Source organism: Oculina patagonica, chromosome 4, assembly GCF_052425735.1.
Source record: "Oculina patagonica isolate OP01 chromosome 4, crgOcupat, whole genome shotgun sequence".
NCBI classification, from domain to species: Eukaryota; Metazoa; Cnidaria; class Anthozoa; order Scleractinia; family Oculinidae; genus Oculina; species Oculina patagonica.
The window spans coordinates 12,054,741-12,077,360 of NC_135761.1; the positions used below are offsets into that span (position 1 = coordinate 12,054,741).

Genomic DNA, 22,620 nt, shown 5'->3' on the forward strand with positions numbered 1-22,620 from the left:
CTAACAAGATTTACCCAAGATTCCTTATTTCGAGAGGCGCTGATATCTTCGTAACTGTAGGACGCAAATTTCCGGCGGCCACCATTTCAAGTAGAGACGTCAATGAGAATCGATACATCCAGAAAGAACGTGGAATCTAGTGAGATGTTAAATTTAAAGAACCTGTGAATGGACAGTTTGATGAATGCACCAAAGAAGCGTTGCTTGTACGTGGAAGCCAGCAGTTATTATGAACTTCCTTTTCTAAACGTTTTATAACAATTAAATTCATATTTCCTTTAATAATGGACACAATGATGGTCACTAAATTTGGGAAATTTATGTCACGGTAAAACACGACCCTGATAAAGAAAGCTTGCTCCTGCGTTGCTAAATTTTAAAAAATCGACGGCGAGATTCTGAAAGCCGAGCAGAAAATGTACGCGAGTTTTCGTCGTTTGCGCGGATTAGGCTACATGACTGTTTCAGAAATGCTGGAGACAATGCACGAGAATGTTCTATTTGATATGTCTCCAAAGTTTTCTTATGTGGTACATATCCTCGCAGTGCATGATACTTGCTACATCGTGTTCTGCAGAAAGATCATTGTGTGCATTGCGCAGATTAAAAACATACCTCAACAGCACCATGGGGTAACGTGTCAGTAACATCGCACTTATTAACATTGAAAGGGCCGCTGAGTATGCCAAATCTGTAGTCAACAATGAAAAGATCGTATCATTGAAATCTTCGGCCGTCGAAATGGCAGATAGCTATTTCTTTTAAGGTGATTTATGAGCTCATATGATAAATTCATATGCAAGAACTGCACGAGAATATTTTCTCTTCATATGTAGGCCTATGGTAGCTTATATTAGTGCATCGCAGGAACCTAGTTTCTTCTCGACTTTTTCGTAAAAATTTGGGCAACTTGAGATAATTTTTTGGGCAAATGGTTCACCGCCCCCCCCCCCCCCCCTGGCAAAAAATTGCCCGTACGCCTCTGTGAATTTTATCTTCTTGTTGCAAATACACTCGGACATAAGATTCATATCTTTTGCTACCATGAAATATCCTCTATATATTTAAAACTTACCTGATATTTCATTCAGGTCTAACCAACTTTCTCCACAGAAGGGGAACTTACAGAAGCCGTGCTTGGATAAGCGGCACTTTCATATGATGGTGGCTGCGGCATGTCTGTTGGGTATGGCTGATACCCTTGTGCACCCTGTGAAGGGTATGGGGGCTGTGCTGGTGGATATTCCTGCCCTGTTGGATATGGGGAGTATGATCCCGCAGCGGGTGGTGGCGGGTTATTCGGGTAAGGTCCCGGTTGATATGCGGGCGATTGCCCGTACGGCTGTTGATAACCAAAGGTGTTCGCGGGATAGTGCGTTGAAGTCGCTGTTCCCGTTCCTGCTTGACTAGTCGTGCCCATTTGAGCAGTGGTCGCTTGCGATAAAACTTGCCCTTGATTATTCTTTCTTCTGGCGTAAAAATAGAAAATCGAAGCGCACAGCAACACACCTCCAATCGCCAAAAATATCGGCCCAACAATACGACAATTTTTCACGTTTCGGTTGGTCGAAAGACTCCAAGAGTTCTTCGCAAATATGCCAACCATAGTGAGATTAAGACCAATGAATAAAAACACGACGGTAAAAGCTATTAGAAGAAATTTTGCAGAACACTGGCCCCCGCATTGTTGTACGCGGTAAGTAGGGTTTCTTGGGTGTATGATGACTCGTGGAGCTCGATGTGTGCGATCCATTTTAAGGATGTAAGTTGCTGAACGACTGATAACAGTCCTTCTAGAAAATCGGACCCCAGATTGAAGTAAACTATCATCAAAACAACTCTTTACGTCAAATTTTCTACTTGACTGCTCACGCGTTTCATCGCATTTCATCCCACTCCGAAACGGTGACGTCACGGACCACGAACGCACAAGACTTTCGTGACGATTTGCTCGAACGGAAGAAGAGAATTACCGCTCGAGGACAAATAACTAACTATGATGAAATTGAATGAAAAAAAACTTCACTTCACCCCCAAGGTGTCAACATTTCGACTGATTGATCCACTTTGCACTTTTAAGAAGTTTCGAGATTGTCATTTGATGTTAATTTGTTTATTACACTATACAAAAATTATATTTCTTTTTCCATGTGTATCTCAGCATGAGCTTCATGAAAGCTATTTTTAGTGGTTACCAAGGTAACCACAATGCTACCATCTGGGTAAGTAAGTGTAAGTGTAAGTAAGATTTTCCGAAGCACGAAGTAAGAACGAGAGCGTACCGAAACGGCACGAGAATTTCTCAAGTTCTCCTGGTAGCTTTTTACGATTACAATACTATTCTTTAGAAGGATACGGTGATGAATTGTTAGGATTTAGTTAAATATGAGGATTCCGATAAAAAAAGCCACTTTCACAATCATTATGGCGCGTTCGAACTGTCCACGATCGACAATCGACTGCTTTGATGAACCGCCGGCTGAACGTTGTTGGAACATGATGCTTGACATGTGTGTATGGGCGAACGTAGTTAGAATATGATGATTCCCACGTGCATATGGGCGAACGTAGTTGGAATATGATGATTCGCAGTGCATATGGCCGAGTGTTGCGCACGTGGATATTGCTTCGAAGTGAGACTTTCCGAAGCACGAAGGAAGAACGAAAGCGTACCTGAAACGGCACGAGTATTTAACTATTAACTTCTGGCCATGCATAAAACTCTTTACCGTACTGCCCTTTAAATATCGTTTCTTCAGGAGCGATGGCTAAAATAATTACCAACAAGCAGCTATTTCAAAAACAAATAGTGTTTCGTTTCCAGATTGCGGTAGGGTGAGAATAGCGTAATCTTGAGCTTTACATCAAGGGGATAAATGTTGTTCGACATGGCATTTGCACAGCTTGCTATACGAAACTGTCCATACGAAATTTGATGTTTTAACATAACTTGACTGTCTTCTTTTTCGTTCTAAACTTTTCGTGCCGACTCGAATGTTTTCGCGATTCACGTGACACTGATCACGCAACTCCGGATACGTCCACGCGAGAACCCACGCAATTTTGCGTGTATTCGGGCGGCTTGTGACGTCGAAGATGCCGTGAATTTTCCTATACACAGTTTATACATTAATCTGTTACATGAATTGAAAAAACTTTGTAACTCTCCTGCATATATGCCCTTCTCTTCAATCAACTTGCCCGTTTTCGGGGCACACTAGCCCTTCCGTGCGAGCAAACACGGCGGATATGCCATGTCATCACGCTTTTGTTTGCGTTACAAACACTCTGATTGGTGGAAGTTTTCTTCCGTTTCAGAATATAGCTAGAATGTTTACTTTACAATTAAACGCTAAAAGAGCTAACTCTAATTTTTTTCAATACATCGCTTTAATCAAACCTATTGCAGTCGTCGGATATTTGTATTTGTAAGGAATCTCAATATTTTTTGGTCCTGCTGATGATTATCTTTCCGATATTTGAAGAGCATGCTTTTACGAAATTAATTGCCTTCGGTCAAATTTATTTACTTTTTGGTTGCGAGCGTTCTCCTGATTGGATAGTGGCCTCCACTGTGTAAATAGTTCACCTCGAAATTTATTCTTCGTCCGATCGCTACAAATTTTGGTAGAATGCATGACAAGGTTATTACCCAATCCCCCTGCAAATTTAAATGTGGCCTACACGACAAGAAGGAAGTAAGATCTTGATCGTCAACTGCGAAATACAACCGATGAATCGATCAAAATCGAGGTAAGAGTTGTGTATTACGTACAGTACGAACGCACATGTCTGAAATGCAGTGAAATGTTATTTATATTTATGTCTGAATTTATCAAAACCGGGTCAAAGAAAAGTGACGTCAGTATTCTTGAACAAGTACGTTACTGCGTGAATTGGCTTAAAACGCCACAAGAAATGGGGAAAAAAAAAGAAATACAGCGCTAAAAGGTAGAGAAGAGAGAGGAGAAGAGAAAAAAAGACTGACATTCCCTTTAGTTTTTATATCATCGAGTTTGGAGATGGCGAGAGAAAACGCGTTTACAGCGATTTGCGCTTAAGACGGTGAAAATTTCCTTGACCTGGTTTTGATAAATTCAGACATATGATTCAATAGTATGACCGGAAAGGCCAAGAAAGAGCTTCTCGAGTTACAATCAATCATTTTCTATGCATCTAGATAGAAATCCAGGCTTTGCCTGCTCCAGTGTAACATAAAAGTAAAGTTACCGACTTTTTCAAATAAATTTATAGAGTTTAATGACGTATACGGTCAGAGTTTCAGTTACAAAGGACAGGCACTTTATAGAAAACGTTCTGTTGCTGTTGAAATGCGTTTTATTTCTTGTATATAGTAAAGTAGAGACATTTTCAAATATTTCCCCTGTTAAGTTTATTGAAGTTTAGTTCTAGTCTCTGAATAGATCGTAAGATTTTCGTAAATTAAAACTTTTAGTTTTCGTCAGAGTTCACAATTTGCATTTGTCACAGTTACAATTAATAAACAACGTTTTGTTGCCGTAAAAACGTTTTCCTTCGTCTTTATGTCGACAAAACATGTATCCGTGATTTTTCTTTCTGGGACCTCGCTTAATACGGACACCCCGTTAATGCGAACAATTTGGCCTGTCCCCTTAGTGTCCGAATTAACGGTGTTCCAGTTTACTTCCCTTCCGTCTACACAACTTCCGTCTATACAATTTTTGTCTACACATTTTTCGTCAACACATTTTTGGACTACACACGGCAACTTCCGTCCACATGCGCTTCACTCTTCTTATATCTCCTTCTTTGCGCTTCAGCACACAAGAATGAGCCAAAACCTACACGGTCAATTCTTTTATTTTTTTATATATTTATTTTACTAATGAAAAAAACAAACGATTAAATGGATTTTTCGTTCGGCCGTGTGCAATTTTGAACTGACCGGGAAAAGTAAGTGTTTGCGCAAAAACATCTCTGCGACGCCAGGGAGGGAGCGTAGTTGATTCGCACTTAATGGCGCGTAAATCGCTGGTGAATGTGCCAAGGTAACTGGCCGCAGCTGTAACGAAAAAACCCCTGAGGAAAACAGCCAAAGATCTTTGCAGATCTATCTATATACCGGTATATTTCCATTTATGGATAGAGCAGTTTTCAATTGAGTGTCGTAAAACCAAAACCAAAGTAATTACTCCGGCCAATCACAAAAGACACAGACAATCCAGCGAACCAATCAAAACTCGAAGCAAATACATGTAGCTGGCACAAAGCGCGGGAAAACATGCGCGAGCGCGTCACGATTGGTTTTGGTTTTAGTTCTGATTGGCTGAGAAAGTGGCGCGAGTTTTTTAAGCCAATTAGGGACGGACCATTATTTTCTTGGAGGGGGGGGGGGGGTGAAAAATTTTCCTTTGCAAACTTTTTTTTTAGTTTATGCAACCTCTGCAAACATTTTTTTTCGAAATTCTTACTATTTTTTGTTATACATATCGTGTTTGCAAACAATTTATTTTGTCTTTCCAGGCCCTGCAAACAATTTTTTTCAATATTTTTCATCCCCCACCCCCCCCCCTCCAAAAAATAATGATCCGTCCCTTACTAAGCATAGTAATGCAAAACCAAAGCAGGGTCTCAAAGACTTAGCAGCACACTCCCATAGTAAATTTTAGGGAGTACACCCTCACCGATAAAAGGAAGTCTGTGACTGGACAAATTAAAAGAGAAAGGTAATTAAGCCATTGTGGCCCCAGGGGGGGGGGGTACTCGGGATTTCAAGTGTAAGGGATGATCAAATGGGGGCAAAATTCAAGACCCCCAAAAATCCTTAGGGCTTTCAAGAAAATCCCAAAAATCCCTGGGCCAAAAATCAACCCCCAAAAATCCCATGCTGAATTTCTGACCCATTACATTTTTCAGAAAGGGGGAATGATCTGAAGATATAACACAAAGAAAAACATTAGAAACATGTTTAGTGTTTGCACTTTATTTGCAGACTATGCAGCCAAAGGCACTACTACAAATCTTGGGATTGTTTTTAATACACATAATACCAAATTCTCCTCCCAAAAAAATCCCAGAATCGAAAATTTCAAACCCAAAAAAATCCTTCTATCATCCCTGTCATTTGAAATCCTGAGTACCCCCCTGGGTTTGTGGCGGTCATTAGAAATTTACATGCTATGTAAAATGTGAACCTTCTGCTGTTTATTTGCCATTGAATATAAAAGCTGCATAATTTCAGACCAAACCTCAGAAATTCAATTAATCTCCAAAACAAACACTAACAACACTTGTCAAAGTTGTGATTTTAAGTCAACTATCTGCCTTACTAGCAATGAATAATTTAGTAGAGTAAAATGAAAAGACAGGCAAACACTCAGTGCGAAGAGCAAGTCAATCTTCCTCACCATGCTCAGATTGCTGCATTTATTATAAAAATTACACCATTATTTTCAAATACCTGCATTAACATCTTTTTTAAAAAAACCATTGAAATGTTGTGTTTATTGTCGTAAATTAAAAAAAAAATGTCTCCACTAAATAAATGAACGCGAAAAAAAAAAAAAAAAAAAACAATTTAAGGAAAATCAGAAGAGGTCCTGTGAGGGCAAAGTGCATGGTCACAAATACGCAGGGGTGACTATATATTGAGGTCATTTTACCTATTGTGATAGTATTCCAATAGTTGAATTACTATTGCTATAGTAGTGATACTATTGGGATACTATTGCGATAGTATCGCAATTAGTGACTTTATAGTGTTGTAATTATTTGTTTGGTATAAGAGGGGATGGAGATAACACTCCAACCGCCATTTTAAACGCTGGTTAACCCTGGAAACAAATAAAGTTTGTTTTTATGACTCGCAACACAGTATTGTTCCTGGATTCTAAAACAATGAAAAGAAAGGACAGCGGAGAACAAAAAAGGCATTCTTCAAGCAAGGAAAAAGAACTACAGGACATCATTTGAAAAACTATCGTAAATAATGAAACTATCGCGATTGTTATCGATAGTTGAATTTGCGATTGATGCATCGCTATTGATGTGAAGCTGAAAACTGATACTCAATTGAATGATTGTACAATGGAAATCATATATAAACTACAACTTAAATAATGTCAAACTAACAAAAACCTTTTGGTCAGAGTAAAGGTGAATGTTTCCATTGAATGATATGATATTTTCAAAATCACATTTTTATTATTTCACAACTACCATGATCATCTTTACAATTTCTTTAACAACAAAATTAGGCTGCATACATGGCATGAGTATCTTTATTAGAAAACCACTGCCATCTACAGTGTACATACAGTGTATGGGGGGAGGGGGGTGCCCCCCTCCCATTTCCCCCATGGTCTATATACATTGTAAATCCATAAATCGGATTGGTTCAATACCTCTTTGTTGGTTATTCATGATTGTGCAGATTGCTCTTAAAAGCAAATAATACTATTTTTTAAACAAATACCAAAAAATTTATTGGGCACATGGACTCAGACCATATGAAAGGGACAGAAATGGCCGTCAGAAATTTAGGAAATTAAACCCCTAAAGGAGACCTATCTGGTGATGGCTTAAGCCTTTCTTAACCTCTAGACAATATCATTTTTCATGTATGGGAGCACCCTTCCAACCTCAGCATTCCAATACCTAAAAGATACCACGCATAGATCAGTTGTTGCTTCGTAACTCTAACGCTAAAAATTATATTATGCCCATCAACTTTGTCAGAGTTTTGACTTTGACCTACCAAACTGAGTAAACCCCTGGAGAAGACCTTTTCTGTTTAAAGTATCATTTTGACAAGCAATAATGATGTCACTGTATAGATCAGATTTTAAATGTTTAACAGTATCTCTGTTCAAGTTATTTTTTCCTACAACTGCCTGTCCCATTTGCACAGCAGTATCCAATAATACCTCCACGTCGCAAATCTTTTGGACAATCCCACCAGAGAGAGCTTCTTCGGCTACAAATCGATGTCCTATGAGCACAGCATCTGTGAGTGCCTTGGGTTCTTTAATCTTTGCTCTAAAAAATATAACTAAATAAGCATCTGCATAGACCTGGTTATCAGACCTGTAAGTGCATAACCTGCGAGGGAAATATACTCCCTATGATGGACTGACTGTGGAAGCTCTGCATAAAAAACCTTTTTCATTTAAATCAAGCTGGAGGTACATAATTTAAGAGTAGGGTTCTTATGGGTTGAAGTATCAAAGAGGGTTTAGGAAAAACTTTCATTAATTATTTTATTCATTTATAGGAATTTAAAAGGCCCTTTCAAAATATGTAATGGTACTAGAAATGAAGAGAGATGCAGTACCGTAAACACCCGCGGATAAGCCGCACCCGCAGATAAGCCGCACCCTGAGTTTAACAACTCAAATGTTGGAAAAAAAGTTTTTTGAAAGTAAATTAAGAAAATCCAAAGTCGAGTCAAAAATCCAAAGTTGAGTCTTTAGGAAGTCTTCTTCATCGAATGTAAACTCAATGAACATTGAAACAGAAAATACTTCAGTCTTACCCACAATTTGAGCTCTTTAATATAATGAAAACCAACTTTGACATATTATGAGTGATCTTCTTCTGGCATTTGTTGACAGGTATTTCTTTATTCAACGCAGTTTTTCCATAGATTTTTGTGTCACAACAACAAGAACTTGCGTTTGCCGAACGTTCGTAGCTTAGTAACCAGGCATTTGATCGGACGCGAAATATGGGACTAGGGCGAGAACGTAAAGCAAAACAAGATGGCGATGGAGGCGTTCGGGTTTCGTGGCAATGATATCGACAAATTAAAGAGCTTTGGGAGCCATTTATTGGAGATAAACTTGTTGCATAAAGAGAGTTTCGTAATCAGTTCGACAAATTTTCCATCAAAGTGCAAAATGAGAAAGAAACAATTGGCCATCTTACTTGTGAATACTCGTGGTATTTTCTCGCTCGTAAAGTATCAATATTACAGTATGTGGTCCTTGGTCCGTGAGGTCCTTGGTCCGCGACTTTTTCGAATATGATTTAATATTTCCTCGATATCTAAACTTCGGCAAAAAATGAATGTTTCCAATGATTCTTTGACTATTCTTCTTTGGTATGTTAAATTTTCAGCTTTTTTACTGTCAGTTACGATGCGAAATTCACGCTTGTCAACAGACAGGTAAATTTGCCTTTCTTGAAATTTCAACTTTTCGCGGGTCCGTGAATTACATGGTCGCGTTTACTAAGCTAGTGCAGGGGCGTAGCCAGCTTTTTGAAGAGTTGTAGGCCTGACAAGCCGCCTTTTGAGGGGTACAGGGGTCTACCGGGCAAGGCTTTGAAAGCAATACCCTAGGAAGTGCTTTCTCCACAGGGAGACCACGACAGTAAAAAAAATTAAATAAATAAATAAAAGAATATTATTCACGTGGTTTCGTTCGTTTTCTGCGTTGTTTTTCTTTATGCGTAGTCGATAGACACGACAGCACTGTTGTCGTATGCTGAGCTGTCTTGTGCGCGAGCGGATTTCAGATATGCAAATTTCCTCTTTTCTTAATAATAATTATTATTAAGAAAAGAGGAAATTTGCATATCTGAAATCCGCTCGCGCACAAGACAGCTCAGCATACGACAACAGTGCTGTCGTGTCTATCGACTACGCATAAAGAAAAACAACGCAGAAAACGAACGAAACCACGTGAATAATATTCTTTTATTTATTTATTTAATTTTTTTTTACTGTTGTGGTCTCCCTGTGCTTTCTCCTTCCTACTATTTGGTGATTTCTAACATTTCATAACAAGAAATTGCTCCAATTTTCGCTCGTTCATAAACACACTTTTTTAACAGCACAGGCCGTTCGTGTTTGCCTGTCACCTGGCTAACCCAGAAGGCTCCACAGATTGCACTTGCTAGATGAGCCTTGATCTCAACATGAAAGGGGAGTTGCGACATATTTGATGCTAAGATATGTTAAATATTGCATTTCTATTGTATATTTTAAAACTACGAGTTGGCCGAAAAATTTGTAGGCCCGGGCCTACGGGTCTATAGGCTAGCTACGCCCCTGTAGTGCATTGATAAAACGCAACGAGATAACGTGTTTTTTTGGAGAACAGGTTAATAGACCAATAGATTTCAGAATCTGCGAAGAAATTTGCTGCAGAGTTGCAAATTTTCGGTTTAGCGACTAATGAAAGTTATAAACAATTTTCGCATATGGGTCCTTGGTCCGTGACCTTTGACTGTGAATTAAAAAAATGTTTTAAAACAACGATAATTCAGTAAAATAATAAGCACCGGGTGCACACATTGGTGCTACGGCATTTATCCTCGCTTCAAATGTTTCAAAATTAAATTGGAGAGTTATAAAGAGAAGAAATTAAGACGCGGGTTTCGTTGGAGACTTCGGTCTGAAAGAAATCTGAAGAATATACTGGTTGTTTTATACTCGCACCTAACAACGACTTCCAGCAAGACTGAAGCTTAAAAATGTCAAAAATAGAAAAGAATAACTTAAATATTGCTAAAACATTGCAACTTTTTTGAAAATTATTGCGATTTACAGTAATTTTTACTTTGTTTACGTGACTCGCGGATAAAGGACCAAATGTGCGGACCAAGGACCTGCGAGCACGGTCACTGTTTTTTGAATTACACGAAAAATATTTTAGTTCAGGCATTGCCACTTTGCAATTATAAAGAGAAACATAAAATCTATCTTCAAGAAAAATTTCAGCTCATCGGGCTTTGATTAAGGTAAGATATTCAAGTTTATAACTTTTACTCGCGGACCAAGGGCCACATACTGTACTGTTAAAGTTATAGGCCATTGTCGACACTGCAAACAGTAGTAGGAGCTGTCAAACTTGCAAAAGCAATGAACGGTACTCTCTTGTAGTTTTATGTTATATTAATTTACATAATTTTCCATAAATTAGCATCAGTTCACGAAAATTTACAGCACCTTTTCCGAATGTTCCCGCAGATAAGCCGCACCCCCGCTTTCGAGCGGAAATTTTAGGAAAAAAAGGTGCGGCTTATCTGCGGGTTTTTACGGTACTCAGTGTACTGTTGGTATGCGAGAGAGGTACCATTTTCTATTGAACGAATTAAAATGAAATGCTTACCTTTTTATTAAATGTTATATTAATTTAATTAAAAGGACTTACCTTAATAGTGAAAGATTTCCTTTTCCAAAGCGCATGCCTAACTTGACCTCAGGTAAACAGAACCAACCTCTTTTAGTTCTCATGACTCTGTAGTCATGTACGAGTGCTAAAAGTGCTCCTGCAGCAAAGGCATGCCCTGTGAATTACCAAATACAAACATTGCTTAACCTTTTAAATACAAACATTGCTTAACCTTTTAACCTCTGAAAATCCAATTAGCACAATATGCCATTTAAGGGACCGGTCATTATTTAAATGGAGGGGGGGAGGGAAAAATATGTTGGAAAGATCAAAATTTCTGTAAGGCCCCCCCTCCAGGCCATGTAAGTAGCAAGTGACCCCCCCTTCTTTATTCAATATTTACGTGATGACCCCCCCCCACCTCATATCTCCCTTTATATGCCTCAAGTAATTTATTATTAAATGCATGTTACATACAATCTTAATTGCACGTACACTTGTTCTAATGCAAAAAGGCTGGATCAACACTTAGTCAACCAAGGCTTCTTTGCTATGGATACTTGTCCAGCAATACGGCAAATTTTTGGATGAGTTATGTGTATAGTAAACATACCTCTATTATTAACTCCTTAACTTTGGAAAAGTGGTAGTTTTTACAAATTAAGCTCTCATGGTGAACACAAATGTAATATCCATGCAAAATATAATTCCTTTCCAATGATTTTCCTAAAGTTGTAAAGGGATTACTTTGAATTCTTGTTGTCATAAATATTATGTTTTATTACTTCTTGGGCTATTGCAGGGATAATCATTTTGTAAAAAGAAAATAATTTCAGTCAAACCAGATATTAAAGCAGATTATAAAGGTCTGGTTTCTTTATTAACTAAAATTAATTTTAAGATAACAATGGAGTTTAGAGTGAAAACAGTATTTCTGTAAAATACAAATCACTAAAGTTGTACATAATAGTGGAGTTTAAACAAAAGAAAACAATAGAAATAGCATAAAATTGTACAATTTAGCATCTCACTGTTTCACATATGGTGTTTGCACTGTTCTATTTAACTGTTTTACCCACCTCAAACTGCTTATCCCCCCCTAAACTTCTTTATAAAAAATTTTAGCCCCCCCTCTTGCCACTCTGAAATAGCCTTGACCCCCCCTTCTTTTTTCCCTCCCCCCTCTACATAAATAATGACCGGTCCCTTATATGCAAATTTAATTAGGCCATGACCAAGATAAACTAATGATAAAGCCAGGATTCGAGCCAGGATTCGAGCCAGGATCTGAGCTAGAATCAGAGCTAGGATCCACCCTTTTTTCAGATACTACCGAATTAGGTAGACTGTTTTTCGGAGCTGCATGAAACAGTTGTCATTGGCGACAAAGACATGTGTTTTGGGTCACGTGGGTTACAGCTGTCAAATGAAAAGGTAAACACACGTGAGCACATTCCTTAGAGCTCGTTGAAACAATGAAAACATTTCTGATTGGTCGATCTGTAACGCGCCAAAATTTGAACGTGCGTCGGGATGGTTGTCCTGGCCCCTGGGGAATTGAATGTCTGTGCTTTATGCAAATCAAAGATTGTGCACGCAATCGTAATATGTGCTGTTTTTGGATGTATTTCTGTTTGGAGACGACATCAACAGTCTCGGAGCAATTATTGTTCACTTAAATAAGCATGTTTAATGTATAACGATGTTTAACAACAGAAAATGATCCCAAAACAGCACTCATTACAATTACGTGACACAACCTGAATTTGCATAAAACCGCAGACATGTCTAGTCTCTGGTGAATGAATTAACGGTCGAATGACTAATGCCTGATCGCAGGTTATACAACGAGCAAAGGAATGTGGCTCACGCAGGCACGGCGGAGTCGGGGGGCTGGGGGGGGGCTTTAGCCCCCCCAGAATTTCCGAAAAAATAAAGACTTACTAAGAGAAAAGTCTTTTAAGCCCCCCCACTTCAAGTCACTAGTCAGCCCCCCCACTTGGAAAATTGCTCCGCCGTCCCTGTCACGTGTGTTTACCTTTTCATTTGACAGCTGTAACCCAGGTGACCCAAAACACACGTCTTTGTCGCCAACGGCAACTGTTTCGTGCAGCTTCGAAAAAAACAGTCTACCTAATTCGGTAGTAGAAATCCCTAACCCTATTATAAAAGCTAACCGCAAGCAACCCAAGCTAAAGTAGGCTAACCGTAGTGCTATTTTAATAGGCTAACCAGAGTGCTAGTTAGGCTAACCGAACGCTATTTAGGCTAACCAGAGTGCCATTCAGGCTAACCGGAGCGCTTAATAGTTAGTCCCATTCTTAATTATCTTAGCTCGGATCCTAGCTCGAATCCTGGCTCGGATCCTGGCTCAGATCCTGGCTCGAATCCTGGCTCGGATCCTGGCTCGAATCCTGGCTCGAAGTTTAGGTATCCTCACCATGACCACACTAATTCACTCCTCAGATAAACTCGTAAGATAAATAGAGTTTTTAATTAACGCTCTGAAGATGGATAGTGTTTTTTTTTTTTGATACTACAAATAAATATAAAAAATTATAACTGAAAATTTCTCCAACTTTGTGACAGTTTCAGTTCAAATTTTTTCCTACATGGAGAGCATTTTTATTTTTGAAAAACTTCATAATTTTTCAGTGGCCAGAAAACATAGTAAAGCAGAACAGGAGAAGAAAATTAAGATGTTTTTGTCAAATTTATCCAGTCACATTATATAAGAGTTGTCAAGGCTTTAAATTAGAAATATCTTGCATAGAAAAGCCATTTATGAGAGTTGTCACCCCCTGTGACAATAAGAAATCACAACTGTGTCTAAACTTCACATAACAAATTTAACAATACCATTTAAAGCAGCCACAGTCAATACTGGAAATGTCAGCAATCTTATGAGAGTGTTATTAACCAAATTTAAAGTAGCTAAGAATTCCTCAGTGGTACATGTCATAAGAAATGCTTGATCAAGTCCATTTGAATAAAATTTGCCATCTCCAGTGGTGATGAGAAACTGAACTTTTTTGCACCTGAAAAAGAAAGCACTCTCTTAAAAACAACATAAATAACTTGTTAATTAGTTGATCAAATCCATCAACACTGCATTTTTTATGTGTTGTTCCAGGAAATATCCAAACCCCTCCCATGGAAGGTTTTTTGGTTTGAATCCCTCACCCCTCTGAAAATTCCAGTTAGCCCAGTAACCTTCCATGCATATGGGGTGGGTATGGACATTTTCTGGAACTGCACATTCTTTGAATGCAACAGCACCCTATAAAATACCTTCATTGGTAAAAAGCAGTGGATTTCTGTGTTGAACAACCTAAGCGATGCAAAATATGCAATCTGCATCCCCAAGAGAGCTGACAAGCATCCCTGCTCCTTTCATATGAAAGCCACAGGGCGGAGGGGGTGGGAGGGGAGGTGCAAGTGAGGAAACCCTTGTTGGCTCTGTTTGCCAGCTTTTCTTGCTGCCCTTATTTGTGGAGGGGGCATGGGGGCAGGAGCCCGGGAAAAAAGGGGCGGGAAGCGGGATTCTTAAAGATGAATTCCAGTCCGTACTGCGCAATCTCGGCTGCAATGTTTATCGGAGCCCAACACGAAGGAATGTTTACAAGCAAAACTAAAAATTCCGCGACAAACTTACCTTTTTCTTCATTATTAACGCCAGATATCCTTGCAGAACAAATAATAACGAGTAGAGGAACCTTGACGCTATTTCAAACCGACGTTTCAGCTCATCGGAAATTATTGAAGTAAACGAAGTGTAATGGCGGACTAAAAAACTTCATGTATGCTGTCACTGAAGTGTAACGTTTCAACGAATTTAAAACAAAAACGAAAACAAACCCCGAGTCTGCGCAGTACGGACTGGAAATCAGCTTTAAGGTGGCGGAAGCCGGGAGAAAACTAGTGAAATGTCGTAACATTTCATTATATTTCGCAATGGACATGGAACAAACAGGAGAGAACAGCTATGAAAAGGGGCGAGTAAAAGGTATGGGAAGCGGGAGTAAAAGCTACGGGAGGCGGGAGGTTCAGACCCCCCTGCCCCCCCCCCCCCCTTATTCCCATTACACACTTCAATGCATGCTTTAAATTTTAAAGGAAATCATTTCTTAATTAAAATTAACAAATGATTAGCTGCCTGGGAGATGCCAGTGAACCCAGCAAAAAGGATCCATAAAATATTACAGAATATTAGTATGCAAGCTGAACTGTGCAAAATTAGTTAAGAAGAAGTTTATCTACATTTAGCCTAACAGTCCCGTTGGTCACATGCATGCCTGTTGGCAAAAACTCCTCATTGTATTGTCTGTTCTTTACAGTCCTGCATTTCAAATAAACGACCGCATACCTTTCAAATTTGCCCCATCGGCCCATCCGATAGGGGTTGGCCGGGTGCGAGCTAGCGCCAATCAAGACTTCAAGAGCAAGACTATTTGCAGCTTGACAACAACAAATGAAAGTAAATACCTTTCAACTTCATCCAGAGCAGAATTAAACTCCTTTAAAAACTCAATGTTGAATCTATTTTCCCCATTTTTCATGGACAATATTGCATAGTTTTCCGCGAACGAAACCTCAAACACTTTTCGCGGTGCCATCGGTGCCATTCCTCTGAGCTTCACGGCAGTTCCTCCCCAGTCTCTCCCGAACAGTACAAAAACAAGATGGCGTCGACGTCGGCGTCGACGACTGACTTTTGTGATCACTGAACTCGTTTCTTCACCTTAAACGCAACAGTCATGTCTGGAAAATCAATTGAAGGTCCTTACGCATCTTCTAGCTACTCTGCCACGGTGTGTATGAAAACTGGGAAGCTGTAAAACACCATTAATGAATTTAAGCTTATGTGGCAACTGACATGCATATAAGCTTAAACTTAATACTTATCAGCATAAATTCATTTATCTTACAAACTCTTTTGGTTTAATTTTAAACTGTTGTTTGAAATTTATTATGTTTATGATTATGAATTATGTTTTAATGTCATCCTATTGCAAGGGAAACCAAATAACCGAGTTCATGAAAACCTGCATGTACGTTAACATGGCGACGTCTTCACAGAAAATAATCAAGCTTAATTTTATAATTCTCTGTGATCATTAATTAAACAGCGAGAAAATAAGAAACTAGTTTTCTCCAACCCCTAAAAAATGAGTAATACCCTAGGAAGAACACATGTCAAAAAAAGGCAGGATTAATTTCAGTTTAGTACAAGCTATGTACAACAAGTAATGTCAGCTTTCTTAATTCCCTTTTTAGAGAGTCCGATTGAGCTGTACTGGGACCACCCAAAATGGCTGGTTTTTATACTAGAGGATGCATTATCTGTCTGGACAGATAATGTGACTAGATGAATAATGCGTCCTTTGGTATTAAGGCGAAACAAGACGCATTAACCCGGCGTATCACACCGAATGAAAATCAAACAAATTTTTCATCGAACTCAATCGAACGAAATCGAATCCAATCAAACGATTAAATTCGATTTTGTTTGGTCATCGAACGAAATCGATTTGGTTCGATTTGCATTTATTTTTTGTGAGTTCAATTTCGTTCGATGACCGAACAAAATTGAATTTAATCGTTCGATTAAGTTCGATTGCATTTGATTGAGTTCGAAAACCAAATGTTCGATGTGATACGCCGGGCATTAACCATCTACATGACATATATTTCAAAGTGGGTCTTGAACAACGAACTACTCAGATAATGCATCTTGTGCCATCTTTTCACTAAAGGACACATTTTCCGTCCGTCCAGTCGCATTATCTGTCCAGACAGATAAATTACAGTATGTGTCTTATATCACAATGGTTCACTGTGGTATTTATTTTTAACAGGTTGCTACTATTTTTCTTTTCAATCTTCTTGTTGGTGTGGGAATTCTTGCTCTTCCTTCAGCTATTGCCAAAGCTGGAATTATTGCCGGTATACTCTGTCTTGTTACTGTGTCTTTCATGGCATTCATCAGTGCCACCTTCATGATAGAGGTGCTCGCAACTGCAAATGCTTGGCGGACAACAAAATCTGTCATAAGACGAGGATGTGTAAAAGGGTCTACAACTCAGAGTGAAAGTGCGGGAGAAACTAGCCAAATCAAAGTCAAAACAGATGTGCTATCTCCCCCTTTGTTTGAAATTGAGGAGAAATTTGAGATGGGTTACATGTCAGAAATGTTTCTAGGAGGCGCAGGGTCTACTTTCTTTTATGCAGTACTTTGCTTGTATTTGTATGGGGTAAGTATTAACATAATAAATTGTTTATATATTTATGACTTTTCTATTATTAATGTTTAAGGTGTATTTTAGATTTTACTTTTAATTACCCCAAATGTTGGAGAGATATCAGCAGTTTAAGTGGGAGACATGTATGGCCAGGCCCTTTAGAATGGTTCAGTAGAGTGTCTGACTAAGGATTGAGTCTTCTTTAGAGAACTGGCCAGAGTCAATATAATGTTGTGTTCTTTCTGTTGTACAATCATATTTCTCTCTACCCAGGAGTATAAAATGGGCACTGGTAAACTTTTAGGGTATTTATTACAAGGTTAGGTATGATGGGGTTAGACCAGCATCTCACCCTGAGAATACAACATGCAGGACTAGTTGCTACATGTAGGTGCTAAGGAAAACTGTAAGCTCTATATGTGTGGTCCAGTTTGGTGCAAAGTGTGGCAATAAACAGTGAAATCCTGATTTCTTACCTCCAAGCTAAGGCCAAAGGGAAATGAAAATTGGTTCAAGTAATTTGAAGTTCAAGAAATAAGGGGTAAAATAAATAAGTTTTTGACTACAATTCAAGGCTCAAAATAATTTTTGGATAGTTGGCCGTCATGTTGACCGGCCAAACCGAGTTTAGCTCGGTCACGTGTCATTTTTGACCGGTCAAAATATTGAAAATAGTAGTCACTTTTGCTTTTCGTTGAATCGTCTTTTCCGTGCACGTTCTTTTCGCTGAAGTTTCGCATAATACTAAATTATAATACTGACCTAAACAGCACTGCACGGCTCAAAAACTAGCAAATGTATCATATTTTCCGAATTGGAATGACATTTATACTTCATGTATTTCAGATTGGGAATTAAGGTAAGACTTTGGAGCTATCTGTGGTTTTAATGTAAAGGTTGCTCTGATACTGTGTATTAAACCGCTCCATGAGTAAAAGTTAAAATAAGTTGTTAGAATTAACGTTATAACTTGCATTGGCATAACAATTTTTTTGGTCAGGTGCAAGGCCGGTCAAAATGTCCGGCAAATCGAACGTTTGTCCGGACAAATCGTCATCTTGGCCGGACATTGTCCGTTGACCGGCCGGAGCCCTGCAATTTGTAACTAAAAAAAAGCAAAATCAAGGGAAACAACTTTACATTCAAGATATTGGGAACTTTGAGAATGCTAATGGTTTAAAAAATGGAATTTATCTTATTAACCAAATTGATTTTCTTTTTTTAACAGGATCTTGCAATTTATGCTGTATCAGTAGCCACAACGCTTGAAAAAGCCGTCGGTGCAAGCCATCAACTATCTTATTATTCCTTCCTCTGGGGTTTTATCATGTTCATTGGACCATTCTGTTTTTTCAACTTTCAAAAAACAACTTATCTTCAGTTATTTACGATGGTAATGAGGAACTCTGCTATGGTGCTCATGATTGTATTGACATTGTTAGACATTGCAAATGGACACAGAGTGCCAACGGATCAGTTAATATTGTGGGATACAGCAAAGGCTAAAGAGGTATTTTTGATTAATGTTAGCTTTATATTGAAGTCACAACCTTTTAGACAGAAGGGTATTTAGACATCTTATGAATGCTAGACTTGCTTTAAAACAAAATTAGCAAAGTTGTTGTTCCAGAAATGATCTAGACTATATTGTATGTCATCAGGAAATATCCCAGAGAGCATTCTGACTGGAAATTGATTAAGTGACTGTTTGACAAGATAGTTACATATTTTCTCAAACTAAGCATTATACATAGCGGAGCTTTCATTAAGAGCCAGGCGCCGGCAAATTGACCGGCTGTGAACATGACTTTCGCCAGCTGTTTTCAACATCTGAAATGACTTTAGGTTACCGAAGAGGGTAGGACCTTGATGATACTTTGCATGGGTGCAAAACCCTGATGCCCACCTGCTCCAAACCTTAGTGGATATAAATCCCCTGGCATAGGCCTGGCCAATTAGATCAGATATGCCAATCTTATTTTTTCCATTGCTATCATCACTCATAGGTTGCCCTCTCACTTTGCTAGCATAAAACATGCACTCGTAACACAACAAGGCATCAAATGTGCACTTAGAGACACATCTGGATATACACACCTGACTAGGCATAGTCTTATTATATTTTTTTTCTTGTTTAACATTTCAGCTCATTGGTATGGCAGTGTTTGCCTTCATGTGCCATCACTCTCTTCCATCCATAATCCTTCCTTTGGCTGACAAGAGAAGAACTTTACGAGTCATTTTGGTGGACTACATCATAGTGCTTCTTTACTGCAGCACCATCGTGTTTTCTGCAGTCCTGAACAAGCCAGCATCTGCTATTAGTCAACTTTATACATTAAACTTCAGTGAGCACTCTGTTACTGTTCTGGCAAAGTTTCTAAGCATTTATCCAGTGTTTACGCTGAGTAGCAACTTTCCTTTGATCTGCATAACACTGAGGAACAATTTACTAGCACTATTTCCAATATCAAAGGTAAACTGAGTCTTGATCTTTCTTCTTGGAAATTTTCCATCTTGTTTACATAATTATTATAATATTTTTAATTATTAATGTTTTTAACAGACTGATTTTAATTAACATTCTACTTTCTTCTTTCTTTACCAATCAGTTAATGAAAACAAACTGATACAATCACTGCTTACTGTTAGTAGCTAATTTACAAATTTCAGGGGAAAAACACTATTAATAATTAAGAACAGACTTTGCACATGTTTTGTGCATCAGGGACCATGGTTTGTTCAGTTTAGCCCTTTGATAGAAATGCTCTCAATAGCAACAGCATTTTGACTGTAAAGTCATAATAATTTTGTTGTACCTATTTATTTTTCTTTTCAGAAGTTGTTTTTTAGCCAGCAGATCTTTACACTCATTGCGCTGATTCCCCCTGTGGTTGTTGCTGTATTTGTTCATGATGTTGGTCAATTAGTTGCACTGACAGTGAGTGATTGCCATGGATATAATAGCTTCTAACACACCAAATCCCCCGCCCCCTGGCATATGGTCAAGTGTTTTCAAAAAATTAGCCATAATTTTCCAAAGCATCAGTCAACAACGTCAATTATTATAAATACCTACTGAAAGTGAATCGCAGGTTAAATTGCTCTTAAACTGTTTGTTTCATAGTTTTTGTCAGTGGTATACAAGTAGCTCGACCAATCAGATTGTCGCAGTTGCATTCTACTTATTCTTATTGTTTTTATGAATTATGCTGGTTCAATGGGATTACTTAGTGTACTAGTCAGCAAGTTTATCCTTTATAAAATGAAGCAATTAAGTATTTCATTTAATTGTTTATTTATTTTAATGTCTTTTTTCAGGGATCTTTAGCAGGATTAGCTATCATGTTTGTCACTCCAGGGTTACTTGTATTGTACTCAAGAGAGAAGCTGGATAAATCTGTTCCACACTGGAGACAAATACATCATCACAAGTCACCTTTCCAACACAAAGCATGGGTTTACCTCATATTAGCATTTGCTGCTTTTGTGTTAATGACAAGAATATTTTGATGTTATTTATTTATTTATTTATTTATTTATTTATTTATTTATTAGTTTGGAAGAAACTATTAAAGGTGTATTTATACTATCATAGTTAACAAAATATACTAAAGATGATGAGCCTGAGTTTTTTATTGGGTAGCTAAGTATTCAATGAGCAACATGCAGTTGTTAAAAGTTTTCATGATCTAGCAAGGTTATACAAGTCGCCCAAAGGCACTCAAGCTCTTCTAGATCTAGAGCACAGCTCTGATTTTAGGTGTTTTTAAGCCAAAAATAAAGAAATATTTTTCTTTTCAAAGGCTACATGCATGAAATCATTAGCTATCAAAGAATAGACCAATGCTAGCAAACCAATCAAATTTACAAGTTTGCAAATAGAACATGCTTATGTGTCGGGAAAATGGAATTAGATTAACAACATGTCTGGATCCAGCCTCTAATATAAATAATAAATTATTATTTTAAGATGTGCCTGCAGGTACAAAAATTAATTTATTAAATAATATTTGCAAATTTTTAAAAACATAAAGAAATGCCAGTAGACACTGAGAATCTAATGCAAGTGGGTGCACAGAGATATAAAATGTTGCTTATGCTGCCCCACTAATGCAAATGTTAATGTAGAAAACAATACCATGAGCTGATGTGTGTATGGCAGCAGATGGGTTGATTTGAGCTGGTCCAAAAAAACTATCCAGCCCTACACACATCAACAGTACAGTGATTATTCATTAAGTGCATGGAATTCAATGAAAAGGACAATTGCCTGCATAATGGGCCACTAGGCGCATATAATTTCAGACAAAAGTTGATGAAATCATTATTATTTTATTGAGTCAGGTGGTTCCAGATAGGAAAATATTTGCTCTGGAGCATTCGAGGACCTGCTGCACACATTCTGTACAACATGAACTTGGGCAAATAATTATTTCCTGTCTAGCCCTCCTACTCAGTTAATAAGCTTGTATTATTTTTGCAAGTGTAGAACTTGTTACTGGTAGATATGTGCCACTTCTTGGCAAAAAAGAAACTAGGTGAAGGTGTCTGAACCCTTTTTTACAGCAAGCATTTCAACAATGTCGTCACTATGACAGTATTTTTAGAAACAAGTTAGAATTTATTTATTGTTGTTGTAAATTAGTACTGTTTAGAAATTATAAATATTCAGCATGTACGTACAGAATAATATATTAACAGACAAAGATTTATTTATTAAATAAATACAATAAAATTATGTTGTGATTGTCATTTTAAATCCATATTTCTTTATTTTATACTGTTTAAAAATAAGTGACTGAAGAGAAAACATTGAAATTTCAATTTCAATCAGAAGCTGAGCCAGGATGGGGAGTGGGAACAGGTGGCCCAGGGGGGGTACTCCGGCTTGGAAATGACGGGGATGATCAAAGGATTTTTTTGGGTTTGAAATTTTTGATTCCGGGATTTTTTTGTGTTGGAAAATTAGCCAAGATTTTTTTTGGGTGACTTGATTTAAATAGGGGATTTTTGGGGTATTAAAACAAACTAAAGTGCCTTGGAGCGGCCTTGGCGTATTTATGGTAGGATGAATAAACAAGCATGAGCGTTCAATTTTTATTGATTTTCTTTGTGTTATATTATTGCCCCTCCTGGAAATTTAGGGGCAATTTGACAAGGGATTTTTGGGGGGTTATTTTTGGTCCAAGGATTTTTTGGGGTTATGTCGGAAGACTTAGGGATTTTTGGGGTCCTGAGTTTTGCCTCCATTCGATCATGCCCGTCATTTACAAGCC

The 22,620-nt window shown here is 38.1% G+C and overlaps 3 protein-coding genes and 1 long non-coding RNA gene across 5 annotated transcripts; 2 read left to right on the forward strand and 2 right to left on the reverse strand.

Annotated features, from left to right (window-relative positions):
- Nucleotides 1-1,093: 1,093 nt before the first annotated feature.
- On the reverse strand, nt 1,094-1,771 carry LOC144648666 (uncharacterized). The gene has a single exon (XM_078508169.1). The coding sequence runs from the start codon at nt 1,751-1,753 to the stop codon at nt 1,094-1,096; it is 660 nt and encodes a 219-aa protein (XP_078364295.1). The 5' UTR covers nt 1,754-1,771.
- A 4,725-nt stretch (nt 1,772-6,496) lies between these two features.
- On the reverse strand, nt 6,497-15,803 carry LOC144651537 (uncharacterized). Its single transcript, XM_078511500.1, has 4 exons — nt 15,585-15,803; nt 13,959-14,137; nt 11,139-11,274; nt 6,497-8,019 (listed from the first exon to the last, which is right to left on the reverse strand). Exons 1-4 carry the CDS (start codon nt 15,722-15,724, stop codon nt 7,716-7,718), a joined length of 759 nt encoding a protein of 252 aa, XP_078367626.1. The 5' UTR covers nt 15,725-15,803; the 3' UTR covers nt 6,497-7,715.
- On the forward strand, nt 8,305-11,022 carry LOC144651574 (uncharacterized). The gene is made up of 3 exons (XR_013570344.1): nt 8,305-8,766; nt 8,817-8,962; nt 10,868-11,022. It is a non-coding gene; the product is annotated as an uncharacterized LOC144651574 (long non-coding RNA).
- On the forward strand, nt 15,752-22,074 carry LOC144651507 (transmembrane protein 104 homolog). 2 transcript variants are annotated; one of them, XM_078511467.1, is made up of 6 exons: nt 15,752-15,910; nt 16,958-17,353; nt 18,570-18,851; nt 19,488-19,817; nt 20,184-20,282; nt 20,663-22,074. In XM_078511467.1, exons 1-6 carry the CDS (start codon nt 15,857-15,859, stop codon nt 20,852-20,854), a joined length of 1,353 nt encoding a protein of 450 aa, XP_078367593.1. In that variant the 5' UTR covers nt 15,752-15,856; the 3' UTR covers nt 20,855-22,074. The 2 variants fall into 2 exon arrangements, with proteins under 2 accessions (XP_078367593.1, XP_078367592.1); XM_078511466.1 differs by having other exon boundaries at nt 15,753-15,910; nt 20,181-20,282.
- The last annotated feature ends 546 nt before the right edge of the window (nt 22,075-22,620 follow it).